Source organism: Gavia stellata, chromosome 3 (assembly GCF_030936135.1).
Source record: "Gavia stellata isolate bGavSte3 chromosome 3, bGavSte3.hap2, whole genome shotgun sequence".
Classification (NCBI taxonomy): Eukaryota; Metazoa; Chordata; class Aves; order Gaviiformes; family Gaviidae; genus Gavia; species Gavia stellata.
This window is the reverse complement of record NC_082596.1, coordinates 18,257,841-18,274,031: the sequence shown is the minus strand read 5'-3', so window position 1 is coordinate 18,274,031 and position 16,191 is coordinate 18,257,841. Positions and strand designations below refer to the sequence as shown.

The window sequence follows — 16,191 nt, the reverse complement described above, 5'->3', positions numbered from 1 at the left end:
CTGTTACCAAAACATTTCAATATTCACTTCCAAAGCAAATAAGATCTGTTGGGAGACCTTCTGAAGATGATGAGAGATGAATGGATTGAAAGCAGTCCTGCAGAGAAGGACTTGGGGATACTGGTGGATGAAAAATTGGACATGAACCGGCAATGTGTGCTTGCAGCCCAGAAAGCCAATCATATCCTGGGCTGTGCAAAAAGAAGCATGGCCAGCAGTTCGAGTGAGGTTATTTTTCCCCTCTGCTCTGCTCTTATGAGAGCCCACCTGGACTACTGCATCCAGCTATGGGGTCCCCAGCACAAGAAGGACATGGACCTGTTAGAGCAGGTTAGGAGGGCCACAAAAATTATCAGAGGGACTGGACAGAAACTCCAGGTGTGGCCTCACTAGTACTCAGGGTAGAGGGGAAAGATCACCTCCTTCAACCTGCTAGCAATACTTTGCCTTATGCATCCCAGGATACCATTAGCCTTCTTTGCTGCAAGGGCACATGTTTAACTTCGTGTCCACCAAGATCCCCAGGACCTTTTCTGCAAAGCTGCTTTCCAGCTGGGTGGCCCCTAGCATATACTGGTGGGTGGGGTTGTTCCTCCTAGGTGCAGGACTTTGCACTTCCCCTTGTTAAACTTCATGAGGCTCCTATTAGCCTGTCTCTCCAGCCTGTTGAGGTCCCTCTGCATGGCACCACAACCTTCTGGATTATCAGCCACTCCTCCCGGTTTGGTGTTGTGGCAAACTTGCAGAGGGTACACTCTGTCCTATCACCAATATAACTATTTATGTATTTAATTATCAGAAAACACACAAATTTTTTGATTAGTAGTATCATGTAAGTATCAATTTAGACAGAGAGCAGAAGCATCTTACTTTGCAGGAAGAGAAAATGGCACTATAAAGTTTCATAACACTACTGTTCCAGTGGACATTATGCATATAAGGCTACACACTGAAAATAAATGAGCTGCATTGTATATCACAAAGAATATGGGAAGGTCTTGCTGCACTGTTGACCAGCATGTGTCTCTACTAAAAATAGTGTGAAATATACAGCATTTTCCCCCAAAGAAATGGCTATTTCTTAAATTTCTGGGTTTTTTTTCATCTAATACAGCCTGCAAAGCATTTTCGTTGCTCACTTTGACAAAGCAGCACAGTATATGCCATTGTCTATATTATTCTGGACCTCTCCATTACAAAAATAGATTAATTTTGCTCTTTTTGACACACCTTCAAATTGAAGATCATGAATTATGATACATTTGCCTGATCTTCATTTTTCTCGGGAGATTACCAAGCTCCTATGTTAAAATGATGAAGTGTTGTAACGAGGTATTTTATATTTTTAAGGACAAAATAGCCCATCTTTCTCCTACTGTGGGCGGAAAAAAGGGTTTCTAAAAGCTATATAAAGTTCAGAATTCAATATGTTGCAAACATTTCTAAATATGCAGATTTAGACTTTTTGTTTCCTCACTGATGGGTTTAAAATAGTCTTTCTTACCTTTTACCTTAAAGTCCCTTTGTCATACTACTTTCAGCAAACAGTACCAGTCAAACAACAAGGTATTTAAACTCATATTCACCTCAGCAACCAGAAGGTTAAGTCTATAGCATTCATCATGACTACATTTTATTGTATATAGCCACTTATACATATTCATAATACATATGGAGCCTATAAAATACAAAATATATCAACAAGAATAGGAATACCAGATGGCCTTATTCTGAGCCAGTATACTACCATTGTTGGAATACAGTATAACTAAATTCGTACAAAGCTCCATTTTCTTACAAGATTTACATGAAACTCTTAAAGATTATCTTTGGAATACAAAAAAGTAAGTCTCCTACAAAAATACTCCTATGAAAATTACATTAAAAATAATGCCCATTATAAGATTGCCTAAATTCGGAGTAATTTCTCTTTGTATTTGGGATCTGACAACAGTAGAGTGTTTTGTTGTTGGTTGTTTTTTTTTAAAAGAAAATCTTTCTTACCCTTCCCCTGATTATGGTTCTTCCAGATGCCTTCAGTGCAAGATTCAATAGAATTTTTTATTTGACTTTCACCATCACAAGCTGATTTCCTAGACCCAGGAGTCCCTCCCTTCAGAATAGCTGGGTGACTGGGCTTATCTTAAAGAGCCTTGTGTTTTAGAAAATAAAACTCTCCAGTTATCTTGCCAAAGGATTTTTTCCCTGACCCTTTTTACACTGATTTTCAGCCCCCGCTCTTTCTTCTAGTTCTATTTGATGGTTGCCTGGCAGATTCATACCCACTGTCAGTGCGTTAAAAACAGAACACTAGAAATATAACATAACTAGAGGTTGTCATCAACTGGAATCTCTTTGTCAAACGCAGGTCTATGCCAAATACCAAAAGCCAATCTTAGCCTGATCTAAGATTTCTCACAAAGTCGTTTCTATTTATTTCTTTGTATAGTAAAGTGCAGGGGTTGAGGCAGGAAATTTCTGTATGTGAGTATGAACAAAGCTTTGAGTATGACAGGCTAATCACTGAACATCTTGTAGATTCATAGTTTTAGACCCTTTTTTCAAGAGTTTATCACCCATGCTACAGAACAGCAGGATATTAAGCATTACAGGAGTTATGCGGGAAGACCAAGGTTAGAGCTGCAGCACAGGTACAACAGCAAAATATTACAAGAGATTATGGGGAAAACCTCCATATAACCCTCACACAGGAAGGATGAAAGGCACAAGGACATGAATCCCAAATTCAAAAGCATCAGGGAACAGCAAAAGCAGGGCTGCTCCACTAGAGAAGAGAAGCCAGGAGCCAAGAATGATCACACACACAGGCAAAGGCAGAGTTAGTGCCCTCATCGACAGAGCATCGTCCAACTCCACCTGAGCAAGGTGAACAGGACTGGATTGGTGACAGGAAAAGGGTCTGGTGACAGCCAAGTGACCATCAGATGTATGCAATTTGATGGGTTAGGTCTGAAGTCAAACCAGGAAGTCCCACGAGCACGCCAAGATCAGCAGAGAATAGGCCTGGAGACCAGCACTCTTGTGGCATTGCTGGGGCAGGGACTGACAGCCCCAGGATGAGCTGAAATGGGCTCCTGGGCCATGGGCAGGGCTGGGAGGAAGCCCCAGCAGAGGCTGATCAGGATTGCTCTGAAAAATGAGTATGCTGACCCTATCCATCTGCACCACATTTATTATTAAACGATTCTCTCCTATATGTTGTAGTAGCCGACATTTCTGCAGTGGAAGGAAAACTGCACAACAGTCACATTCAGTGTCTTCTAGTCAGCATGTGGAGTTCATGCCTTTGACTTCATACATATAACAATGAAATTATAAGGTGTGTGTAGGGCAAGCAAACTTCACCTTATGTGAAATGACTATGTGTTACAGGGAAAGATGTACACATTCAGTAAAAAATCTGAACATCCCAACAGACCAAATTAATTTATTAACTTAAAAATATTTTCACTTGCCTTCAAATTTTATCTTAAATTTAAAAATATATCTAATTCTACATAAATTCACCTAATTCAAATATACCAGTGTCCCAAGCTGTAGGATTCCAATATATATTCCACTTAGTCTCAGTCCACCTATGGATCAGTTTATCTTGTGTACGGACTGACATTTAAAAATATTCCCATTAATATAAATTTTTAATGTAACATTGAGAATGCAACCTTATATTTTATTAACAGTGTTATACAGCTCCATGAACCTTATAATAAAGCAAGTGTATTACAGCCTATACTAATCTTTTCTAGGGAAACTGACCCATCTTATATCAATGAAACAATAATAATTTATCACAGAAAGTAAACAGGATACAAAGTGTCATATAAGGATATAAGGATGTAAGGAGTGACATTCATGTATTAAAATTAAGCAAATTTTGTTAGGAAGGCAGTTACATAGTGAAAATAAGAGCTAAGCTTTTGTTTAAAATAAAAAGTAACAGACTATAAATCAGAGATTATAACATTATTGATTAAATCATGTATTTTTAAAAAAATAATTACAGGCAACTGAATTCATTTTTTTTCCCCTTAGGTGAAGAGATCTTAAAATATAGGCTATTAATGAAGCAAAGATTATATTTTTATATCTATTAATATGAACAAGTCCAAGGAAATATGCATAACACTGTGTTTTAGAGGTTGTGACGTATGGAAATGTTTAATTTCTATAGTAGGAAGATCAATTGCTGAGAGAATCTTCCCCAGCCTCGGTGTCACTGTGGATAGAAGAAACATAAGTACTGCAACAGATAGCTAAAACATCTTAAATGTTTTTAAATACCATAGCCAAAGACCTGAAAAGAGATCAACATCTTCATTCGAATTTAATATTGTATCAGCAAACATCACTGAGCACTCAAATGATTTTAAATTGTTCATCTGTCAGAATTAGGAAGTCAATAACTGTATTTTGAAGAAAACCTATATGAAACTGGGTGAAAATAATTTAACAACAAAATACAAAAACAAAAAAAAACCAAAACCAAAACAGCCCTGACTCTTGACTGCTTAAGAACCTTGAGAGACAAGTTGAACATTGAGATTTAAATATAGAAGATGAAGAACAGAAACCTTCACTATACTAAAATAAGGTTCAGTGAAAACAGAAGGATTTCCTTATTTTCTTCTTCCCTGCTATCTCTTTCTCCTAGGTATTAACAAGGCCAATCATGATACTGATTGGACTGGAATTCAAAAGTTCAGAGATTAATATTATTGCTGTATTGCTAGCACTGAAGCTCATTGCTTTAAACAGTTTCTCAAATTGGACAAATAAATGCTTTAAAAAGAAAAAAAAAAAGGCAGGAGTGATCCTTTCAAGCATAAAATGTCTTTGGGAAAACTGTTCCACCAGTGCTAAATGAGAACTATCTGAAAGTATGAACAGCATAGACTATTCCCATTCCAGTCCTAATAAGTTTCTTAGATGAGCCTTCATTGTTACAGAGGTTATATAGTAGTGCTCACATTATTGATGTTTATGCCTTTTTTTTCCGTGTTTTTCTTCTGTCCTTATAACAGTTATGAGAAAAATTCACTCCTGCAGTCAGGGTTATAATAAAAGCTCATGCCTCACTAGCCTCCTTTCTTAAGGACTAGGTTTTACAGGAGCTTTGTGCTATCCGTTTGCAAAAATCTGGACTTCATTTGGTGACAACTTACAAGACATTACATCAAGTTCTCCTGAATCAGAAAGAACTATTATACATACCTCCACACTTAGGAATAGGTCCACTCCACATTACTTTTCCATCCATTAGCATGCAAGTAATTGTTTCAGTTCCTTGTGTTTTAATAAATCCTTCCTCACATATAACAGAAATTGAGCTCCCCAGCTGAAAGTTGTCACCAAAACGCCGAGCGTTGATTGGCACTCCGGGATCAGGGCACTCGTTATGTCCAAAGGCTTTTCGAAAAAAAGAAAAAAGGGGGGTGGGGAAACAGTGTAATAACTCTTGCAAGTAAGATGACATTTTTAGGATTTTATTCTGCTAATAAGAACAATTTATATTAGGAAACAATAAGAAACAAAAGCTTGATCAACAGCAGAAAATGTAAACTAGTACAAAAAATTGCTTGAAATATGATGAAGTTATACCAGCATGAATCTTAGTTTGGACAGTGCAGGCAGATTTCAGTGATGGCTAAGTTCCCCTTTCCCACAGCCCATCCTATCCAATGTTACAATGGGCCAGAAGCATCCATCAGAAGGGCAGGGCAAGCATCTATGATATAACAGCTTTAGTCATCTTTTGTATTTTCAATTCACCATCACATACTGACCTCAGTGTGCCTGATATTGCTACAGTCTATTTTATTTCTGTACTGAGAGCTGGTGAGCACCTTCAAAAGGGGTGATGTTGGTAAAAGAAAGAAAACCTGAAACAAACTACGTCATTTTATTTAAGGTCAAAAAAATACCTAGTATGTACAAATCCTCCCAAAATCTCAAGTTTATCTATGGACAAATTAAAAAATTATAATTTCCCTGTATATATCTAGATATTATAACAAAGACAGTCCATGTCTTTTACTACAGAATACACCTTACACTGGGAGAACAAGCAAGCTCATCTTCCTACCAAAAGTGAGCAAAGTCATATTTATGGCAATATCATTAAAAGATATGCATTAATCAGTTATTATATTCCAAAGTTTTATTTATTAAGAAGAATACCACATATAAATCTTAGATTTTAAAAAATGTTGATTTTTCAGTAAGAAAAATATCACAAGCACAATATCCACCTTCCTTATGTGTGACGACTGCAAATTATATCTTCATAAATATGTCTACATATGGAGATGTCATAAAGGACTATGTCCTAAAAAGATAATTTTCACAATGTTTTTCTGCAGTTGTACTAATGTGTCTGCTAGACAAAACATATCCAAGCTCCCCCATGAAATTTTTTAAAAAGTAATATTTCATTAACTTAGCAGAAAGATTTCTCAGATGTTGCATTACAGAAGTATTAAGAATCATAATAACAGACAAGAGAAAGCATTCATTTATCGACATTTTGACCTAGGAAATGCTACATATATTGGGAATGAAAATAGTGCTTTCATGAATAGTTGCCTACCATTTGAGGATGGCATTAAAAATGACACAATCCCATACTTTTTCATACAGGTTACAAAAACTTTTTCAATACTTTATGCACAGTCGTCACTTTTAATAAGGGGCTTGATTGTCTGTTTTTCTTAGCAGCTTCAGACAACACAGACATAGATTTTCAATATTGTTATCTGTAAATGTAGATAAACATTGACTCCAGATACAGCTTGCTTGTGTATGATACCAGTTTATTAAGGCTGCAAAGCCAGTTCATTGCTCTATATTTCAGCTCAGGAACTGAGCTGTTACTGCTGCTCCTATGGACATGATTGTACTGTATAGGATGGCTGTGGGAGGCAAGAGAGTGGAAGACAATCCTTGCCAACAACAGCAGTAACTCTCTTAGCCTAGCCTGGCTGTAGTTACATTACTTGATGAGTAAAATTCAGTCTCCCTATACTCCTGAAAAGCTTCATGGTGGAGTTGTGATATACACAAGCCTTAAATGGAAAAGAAAAAGAACACAGGGGTATACCCTTAATATTAATATTTTACCCATCATCAATAAATTAAGAAACCATGGAGAAGTTCCTTATGCAATATTACACGTAAAAAGGAGATCCAGTTTTCTTGGCATTTATACTCATCAACTGCCATGACTGTACTGGTATTTTAAGCACTATCTGGAAAAAAGTCAGGCAGCATAATCATAGCACAGGGTGATGGTGAAGTACTTTCAGTTCTGATATTAACTCAGAAGGATACTAAAAAAAGCATTTCGCATCAAAAAAATGTGAAGGGGAGGAACTGAAGAGATCTCATGAGATAGGAAGGCAAGAATGAAGTTAACCATAACTCATCTGATCTGCTCTGAAAGGTCTTTGGAAACAGGGCCAGAAAGGAGTGGTCCACTGGCATGATTAATTGTTTTGGTAGATTGCCCTATGAAGAGTTTTAGCTGATAAGTCTAGCAATGGCTTTGGAGTAAATGTAGCTCTTTCAGAGGAAAATATCAAAGAAGAAACAAAAGTTAAAAGAATATCAAATAATAAAGAGATACTTCATAAAAAACAATTGTGAAAGGTTGTTAAAAGTTATGCAAACAACCAGTAGGTTTTTCAGTACCATCACATGTAAACTCATACTTCTGTGTAGTACATAACAATTTGAAGAATTCTCTTGGGAAGTACTGAGATTGAAAAAGTCTAGCAGGATGGAGCACCAGCAAAAATGTGCCATGATGGACATATGCTATTACAGCAATAAAACAGACTAAAGCAGTCCTTGGATATAAAAGTAGCATCTGGGATTGTCAATGTCTTGGCCTACTGAGCTGAAATCACTCAAGTAATTAGGCTGATGTCAGAGGCCCACAGTTTGACCTGTTGCTGACATAGTGTGTTGCTATGTAGTTCACAGGGTTGTAACTTTTGCTAGGTAAAGCACAATTAAACAGTTGTGATGAAAACAGCAACAAAAAAATCTGCGTAACTGGCAGAAACAGCAGATCTAAACTTATACAAAAATATTTGCCCAGCACCTCCTACACCCCAATCAATGAGCAACAGCTCAAAGCAGTCCACCAACTAGCAAAAATCAAACAATCTGGAAGATGCTCTCCACCTCAAAAAACTCATCCACCTCAGCCTGAAGGGAAGTTGGCATGACTCTGGCTTCTGGAATGCCTGCCCATGGAGGACCTCCAGGGACACCTGCGACCAAACTCTCCCAGCCGGAGCTGATACAGTTCCTCCCAACCACTGACAACCCCTGCTTCTACCAGTGAGGAAAGGGGAGAAAATCACTTGTGACTTTGCAGTGTTCTTTGCATTAACTCCTTTGTCACAGGCAATAAATATCCATGCTCCTTCACATGGCTCCAATTGTTGCATAGCAATTAATGTGTGCATTTTGCCTGTCCTGACCTAAACTAGGAAATCCAGACTGAAGCAGAGAGACTATGTAACTTAATTGCTTGTAATGTATATGACTGTATTCAGATACTGTGTCTAGTTCTGATCTCCATAATTGAACAAAGATGTAGATAAAGTGGGAAGCATTCATAAAGGAGTCACAAATATGATAAAAGGCTCAGACTTTCCCTTAAATTGAGGAGTTCAATTATTAGAAGGAAGATTACGGGATGACTGAGTTTATAAATACCTTCACAAAAAACAGAAATGTCATTAAGAGCTCCTGGGTTTGGGATATGAACTGGAAGCAAGAAGCCAGATGTAAGTATGCAGTTCTATAGCAACTTAAACCAATGTAATTTCAGGTTCTTATGTTCCTGTGTTCTGTTGTACCCAGTAAAGCACTCTCCTGCCTCATTCCCCCTTTTGCATCAACAGTAGTGCATAGCCAAATATAAGTAAAACTATACAAGGATCTGACCAAGCTGAAAATCACAGCTTTTTGGGTTTCTATTCCTTTGGTTATTGGAACATTCTCCCCATCATCCATTTTCAAGTCATATATTTCTGCGGGCTTGTCCCAAGATTTAACTCATTAGAAATCTTTGTCAGACTTAGTGAAGTAACTCAAAGATGAGACATTTGAAATCTAATTTTTGTTTACTTCCAACAGAAGTTGAATTTATGTTTAGTTTTACTGGAATGAGACTAATTAACTGAGACCATATATGTTGCCACAATAAAAAGAAATATGGGATAAAAATAGTTTCTGAGAAATACTATTTAAAAATCAGATTATGTACTGGTAACTCAGTTTTATTCTTCTCCATCCTATACCTCAAAAACACTAATGAAGTTATTTACATTAGTGGCCTGCATTCTTTTTAGAAAAGATTGATCATGTTGTACCTTTTCTGTGATATACTGGTTTTACTCTTGAAGGGGGCAAAAAGAGACTGATACCTGTTACATATATAGGCTGGAGTGTTAGCAGAAAATGGGTATTTTTAATTATCTTCAGATTTCTGAATGCCAAGACAGGGTGAAAATTATATTAATTCCTCTTTTATCCTCTCTCTTGGCCTTAAACTATTTATTATGGAAAGATTACTTCTGTAATTTATCAGATTGCAGCTGTCTACTGAAGAAAGGTTAGACACATTTTCTGAAGTTATTGTTGCTTTCTTAAGTAGATTTTTAACTACAGAGTTTAACAAAAACAAGCACACCTCCATTCTAGCTTAAACACACCCATAAAAAGAAATAAAAATATAAATGTGTTAAACTGCTCAAATATAGAAAACAGTTATTTAAAATAATTATTTTCAGAGTGAGTAGGTTTCATTATACAACTGGTAAGAGTTAATACTGCATTGTTACTTCTTCATAAAAATTAAAATTGTACCATTTGGTACTATCAGTGCACACTTTAAGTGACTGTTATTTGAGGGATTTCATAATCAGACTACCACACGCACAAGGAAGTCTGCAAATTTTTTAAAGGACCAGAATTTATTCTGATAAGTATGCTTATATGGCATTGAAATATTAAACCTGAAGTTTTGAGAGTGTTTGATGAACTGTTTTATTTCCAAATAAAATCTAAATATAAGGATTATTCCATGCTAATCATCTGCACCTTTCATTTTTACTGTAAATCCTACTTTAACTGACCTATATTTAGTTCTAGTTCTGTAAAATGGGATGACTTGAGACTATCCATTTATACACAGGCCTAATTTTCATCCAAGAAGACTGCCTTAGACTCTCCAATAATTTTATTTTTTTTCTCATCACTAGATTTAGGCTTGACATCATTGAACACACCACAGTGAAACCTTAAAGAAGTAAGCAGAACTCTTATAAATGTTAAAAGGACATGAAAGTAAGAAAACATAGAGTAACTGTTACAACTTCTGTTAAGAAACATGGATTGAATATTTCATTTTCATTATAACTGATTTTATATTTCAGTAGTACTGAATAACCCCAGGACTTTCCAATATTAATTATGGTACTAAGATAACTAGCTAAAGCTCAAAGTTTAGTTTGCAATGATGACTGGTAGCTACAGAAACCAATAAGAAGACACCACATTTTCTTCACGTTTACATTCTACATTTGTGAGAAATGACCTAGGGATGAAGCAGCTAAGATAGAGGGCTGGGAGCTGAAATAGAAGACAATATCAGAAAAAGAATGTTTACACAGTAATCTGGTATCAGCTTATCTCTTTCCTATTCAGACAGCAATGTTCAAGGTAAGTTTTAAGAAATCCTTCTCTGAAAGATTGACAAGCTAATCCAAAACAAAAGAGAGAGAAAAAAAAAGGTGGAGAGGTGAACTATGATGCAAGAAAAGTAGAGAGCCACAGGGGAATTTAGTCCTTGCAATACTATGAAAATATTATTATTAACATTCCTTGAAGAAAAATGTGGAGTCCAGGTGTCTCAATTACCAAGCTCACTTAATCTCATTTCCTCTTTGGTTCAGTGGATCCTTTTTGTTTTATTCAGAGTAAAACATCTTCAACAATAAAGACTTTTTTTTTTTTCATATAGCCAAGCACGTAACACGTTCTTCTGGGAAGAGGAGATGTGGGTATAGAGCTCTCCTTCAAACCATGCAGTTGAAGATTCACTTACATTCCAAGTAAGCCTCTGGAATTATTGTACTCGTAGGTGTTAGGGAGAAAGACAGGAATAGGACCAGTTACTCATGACATCAGACTTTTGAGAATATCAAAATAGCCATCATCTTTTGCCTATTTTGTCTCTCTGTTGGCATGGAAAACTACTCTACTACCTCTACAGTCAGAAAGAAAAAAAAGAAGAAAAAAATCCAAATGTGTGAGGTGGGGCAGCTCTGGCTGGAGGATATGATGATCCCTCCAATAGCCACTCTCTTATGCCTACCATCCTCTACACATAGTAGCAAGCCTGATAGTTCAGTCATTTTCTCTCCTTCCGATTCCCTTCCAACTCCCCAAAAGGAACAACTTGGCTAAACCCAGTCCTTCTCACTTCATTGCTGGTGTGGCAAAATTTAATTTTGCATATGCTCCCAGGAAAGCCTCACGCTATATTTTGCAGTGTTATTCATGATGTGAGCTTACATATTGTATCATCATGTTCGCCCTAGCTGGAAATATATCCTGCCTGGTCTTTGGTGTGTGATAAATGCCAAATAATTTGATAGCAAAACAACATAGGCAGTTCTTCATATGTCCTTCAGAAGGAACGTAACGATTTTGCCAGCAAAAAGTAAAGCGAATAAGTGCTAATGTTATTTAGTACTGGAGGAGATATTTAATGTCACCTTTAATTATTATGCCGTCACTAAATGTAGCGCCAAGCAGTAAATGAGGAGCTATGTATCTTTTTGGTTAGTTTCAACCTTTTCATCTCCCCCAGGACAGAAGCAAGGGAAATACACAGAACTCCATTTTAATGGGAAACTCTCTGTTTCTGTGTAACAGATAAACTAAATACAAAAAGTGATGGAAGATGCTGGTTTCCCTTCCAAAACCTACAAATAGGTAGGTACAATTCAGAGTGCTCAAGACAGAAGTCCAACTACTATTTACTGCAGTTGCTCTGGATGGCAGTCTAGAAATTTCTCTCCTTGTGGCTGTTACAGCTTTAAGTTAAAAGTGTATTGATCAGGATATAATTAATATGAACTTACCTCCAGCCTGTATACAAGCATACCAAACCAGAGTAACTAACAACAGTATGTAAGTATTCTTTTTAACATTGTAATGGGATAGCCAGGCACAACATATAAGCATTTTACATAAGCATGTGAGCAATTTGATCACCAAAAGGGCAAAGATAGACAGGTGTAGTTGCACACAGAAGGCATCCAAGTAGCAAAAAATTGCTAAACAAAAGACAAGATAAGCACAAGGGACTGCAAATAGGCCAGACATCCTCCTGAATAAACAAGGATGACTGGCAAGACAAAAAAGAACGAGGTAAGTAGTACCAGGAGAACAGGAGACCTCCTTTTCTGGGAGTGGGAAAGATACCTTAAAATTATCAGCCATAAGGAAGATAAAACGGAGAAAAAGAAGACAAGCCTATTGCGGTTTGACTTCTCTTATCAAAGAGCTCCTACAGCTGCCCACCTTAACTGTGGTGACTAGGAGCTAGCGTGGACTGCAGCCATCAGCTCCAGGGTATTATATACATTCACAGCTAAACTAGCATATGAGTGTTCAAGAGTAACAGTTTTGTACATGTAATGATGGTGATTAACATTATGTAGGATTTAACCAGCAGCACAAAGTGCCCTGTTAGCAAATGTAGTAAAGTTCTATTTTACAATTTGAAACTGGCCTGATTTGTCAGTCTTCTAAACACTCCCATCATAACAATCTCTAATGCCATAAATTATAAATTTACAAATATTTTCAGCCCTAATACTTGTATTTGAAAGACAATCTAAATACTTACATTAGGTATTCGTAGGTATATAGAATTTGTTTGAAGGTGTATTACCATAATGTGATTTTTACATACTTATACATATCTCCTAAACTGTATGTTGAAAAGAAAACACACACATACATTAAAAAATACTATTACTCACTGTTATAAGTGATATTAAATCCACGCCCTGACATTGAATGGTCAGCTTGAAATTCCAGACGCAAAATATGACCATTACTGGTAAGATGGGAAGGAACTTCAGCACCAGTAAATGTTCCTATTATGGGGGAATCGGGAGAGTCACCATCTTTAACTGCAAGGAAGTCAAACTGAGATTCCAAGTCAAAGTCATTAAAAGAGAGATGGATTCGGCTCCCAGGGTCTGAAATTATTGTCCAGATACAGTTTAAATTATTCCCGTAGCCCTCTGGATAATCAGGTGAAAGAACTGTTCCCATTGGTGCAGTGAAATTGGAAAGGCAAGGAACTGCCAAAAAAGAGAGAAAAAAATTAGATATTAAAATAAAACAATTCAATAAGGATTTATTTTATTACTAAGTTTTTGTAAGAGATCCTTAAACTTGCTGATTACCTCAACTGAATAATTCAGTATTTGTTATGATCTCTGAAGCCAGAAAAAAGGTTCTTTTTTTTTATCTTCTTATTCCCTTCCCCTTAATAAAACTACCTCCCAAGCAGAGCCCCCAGGTAATAAAGAACATCCTTGTTACGTTGGAAGCCCACAGAAGTCCTTACAATTTACCCACATTCAACAATCCTTAATCACTTGGCACCACTTATTTTCTCCTTTAGCAAACTGTTTAGATGGGCAGACTCTCACTGAGCACATTAAAGAGGCAGAAAGTCAATAGCGCCCTTGTCATTTGTTGTTCACACAGAAGCACAAGAAATTAACTAGCCTCAAAGAGACAACAGAGTTGTTTTGTTGCTATCAGGTAATATTTTATATTCAACCATTTCTGTTAAGTCATAGTAAATTGAGTTGCAGGGATGAAAGCGACTGATTGCACTCTGAATATATTTGATCTGTACTATTTTAGTGGAAATGTTAAGAAAGGTGTTGCCACAAATATGCACCACAACATTGGTTTTACTTATGCTGTATAATGTAACCGGAAAAGAGGAATAAATGTCTATGGTGATTTAAGTGCTAAAAGATATTCATACATAATACATGGGGGGATAATGTAAATAATTTAAAACCTTGTTTACAATTCAGCAACTTCTAATCTAAGGAAATATATTAACTTATAAGAGTAGCTATAAAAACTGTATCATACATATAAAACCTACAGAATCCTACAAAAAAGCCAATAATAAAACATTGTATCAAACCACATAAAGATAACTGCTTTAATAGTTGCTAGTGAAAGAAAAAAATATTTTAGCAGTTCCAGAACCTGTCTTGGGCATAATCATTAGGCAAACCCACTACTGAACAAAAGTAAATTCATCCTAGCAGTGGAATTTATTGCATTGTGCTAACTATGCATTCAATCACACAAATTATTAAATATGAGGAAAAACTTATCATAAGGCTATGTTTTAAAAATAGTAATAAAAAAAGATTTGGTACATACAAATACAGATTGGTATGTTTGCAGACCACTGGTTGTTTTCTTGGCAAATGATAGATTTCTCTCCAATTAATTCAAATCCAAACTGACACTCAAACCTTAAAACATCACGGTTAGAAAATCCATCCCCTTCTCTGATACCATACAATGGTGTTCCAGGATCCCCACAGCTTTCCTTTTCAATTTCTGTTAAAATAAATACGGAATTTATTTCTAGATGAATAAAACAAATTCCCTGTGGGTATATGCCCACAGCTAGAGAATAACTATACATTGTTATAAGCAAATGAAAATCATCTACATAACAACAGTTGCTGAAATGCACCACTGAGTCGGATTCTATAATCCAGCTTCTCAAGGAGGAAATTCTGTGTAAGGGTCTTAGAAAAATCAGTGCTCTTTCTGTTAATAAAGTACTTGAAATTAAAAGGATATGAGGAAAATTATTACAACTTTATTTTATTTTGTAAAATTTTAAGCAATAATAGTAAGTAAAATATCACTTGTAGTACGTGAGCACTTAAAGCTAGCGACAGATAGCAGCATCCCACTGTGTAAACACTGTCCATTTTCCAATACAGCTTAAATTGATGAACCAATGACATGGCAAAAAAAGGAAGTAGTTACACAAAAAGAATTGCCCAAAGTCAAAAGGAGGCTATACATAAATATATAAGTATATATACACATATATACACATTTATATACACACACATTACGTACACACATGCAAAAAGAACTTCTCTATACTCAAACATTTTACATCAGTACACTTAACTGCCAGGTATCTCAATGGTTCTCTCCTATTTCTACAGTTGTTACAGCTATGATATTCTTTCAAATTACATATTGTCCTCAGCTTTCACTGGTACTTACAAGCACAGAGGGATCTTTTAAAAAGCATTTCTCACCCATATGCATTTCAAAAGCTCATAGGGCAATTCAAGCTAGAGTCAAAGAATGGTTTGGGTTGGAAGGGACCTTAAAGACCATCTAGTTCCAACCTCCCTGCCATGGGCAGGGACACCTTCCACTTGACCAGATTGCTCAAAGCGTCATCCAACCTGGCCTTGAACACTTCCAGGGAGGGGGCATCCACAACTTCCCTGGGCAGCTTGTTCCAGTGTCTCACCACCCTTACAGAAAAGAATTTTTTCCTAATATGTAATCTAAATCTACCCTCTTTCAGTTTAAACCCATTACCCCACATCCTATCACTACACTCCCTTGTAAAAAGTCCCTCCCCATCTTTCCTGTAGGCCCCCTTGAAGTACTGGAAGGCTGCTGTAAGGTCTCCCTGGAGCTTTCTCTTCCCCAGGCTGAACAACCCCAACTGTCTTAGCCTGTCCTCACAGAGCAGGTGCTCCATAGAGCAGGTGCTCCAGCCCCCTCATCATCTTCATGGGCCTCCTCTGGACCCACGCAAGCAGGACCATGTCTTTCTTATGCTGGGGGCCCCAGAGCTGAACACAGTACTCCAGGTGGGGTCTCATGAGAGCTGAGTAGAGGGGGAGAATCGCCTCCCTCGACCTGCTGGCCATACTTCTTTTGATGTAGCCTAGGATGAGATTGGTTTTCTGGGCTGCTAGCGCACATTGCTGGCTCATATTCAGTTTTTCATCCACTAAAACCCGCAAGTCCTTCTCCGCAGATCTGCTCTCAATT

The 16,191-nt window shown here is 36.9% G+C and overlaps 1 protein-coding gene across 3 annotated transcripts in view; it reads right to left on the bottom strand.

Annotated features, from left to right (window-relative positions):
- Positions 1–16,191, bottom strand: part of CSMD3 (CUB and Sushi multiple domains 3) — a 731,455-nt gene that overhangs the window by 308,229 nt on the left and 407,035 nt on the right. For all 3 annotated transcript variants that reach the window (XM_059815714.1, XM_059815715.1, XM_059815716.1), the window contains 3 exons: positions 14,530–14,712; positions 13,089–13,415; positions 5,233–5,427 (listed from right to left, as the gene is read on the bottom strand). In XM_059815714.1, coding sequence (XP_059671697.1) covers positions 5,233–5,427; positions 13,089–13,415; positions 14,530–14,712 — 705 coding nt within the window. The remainder of the gene's footprint in view (positions 1–5,232; positions 5,428–13,088; positions 13,416–14,529; positions 14,713–16,191) is intronic.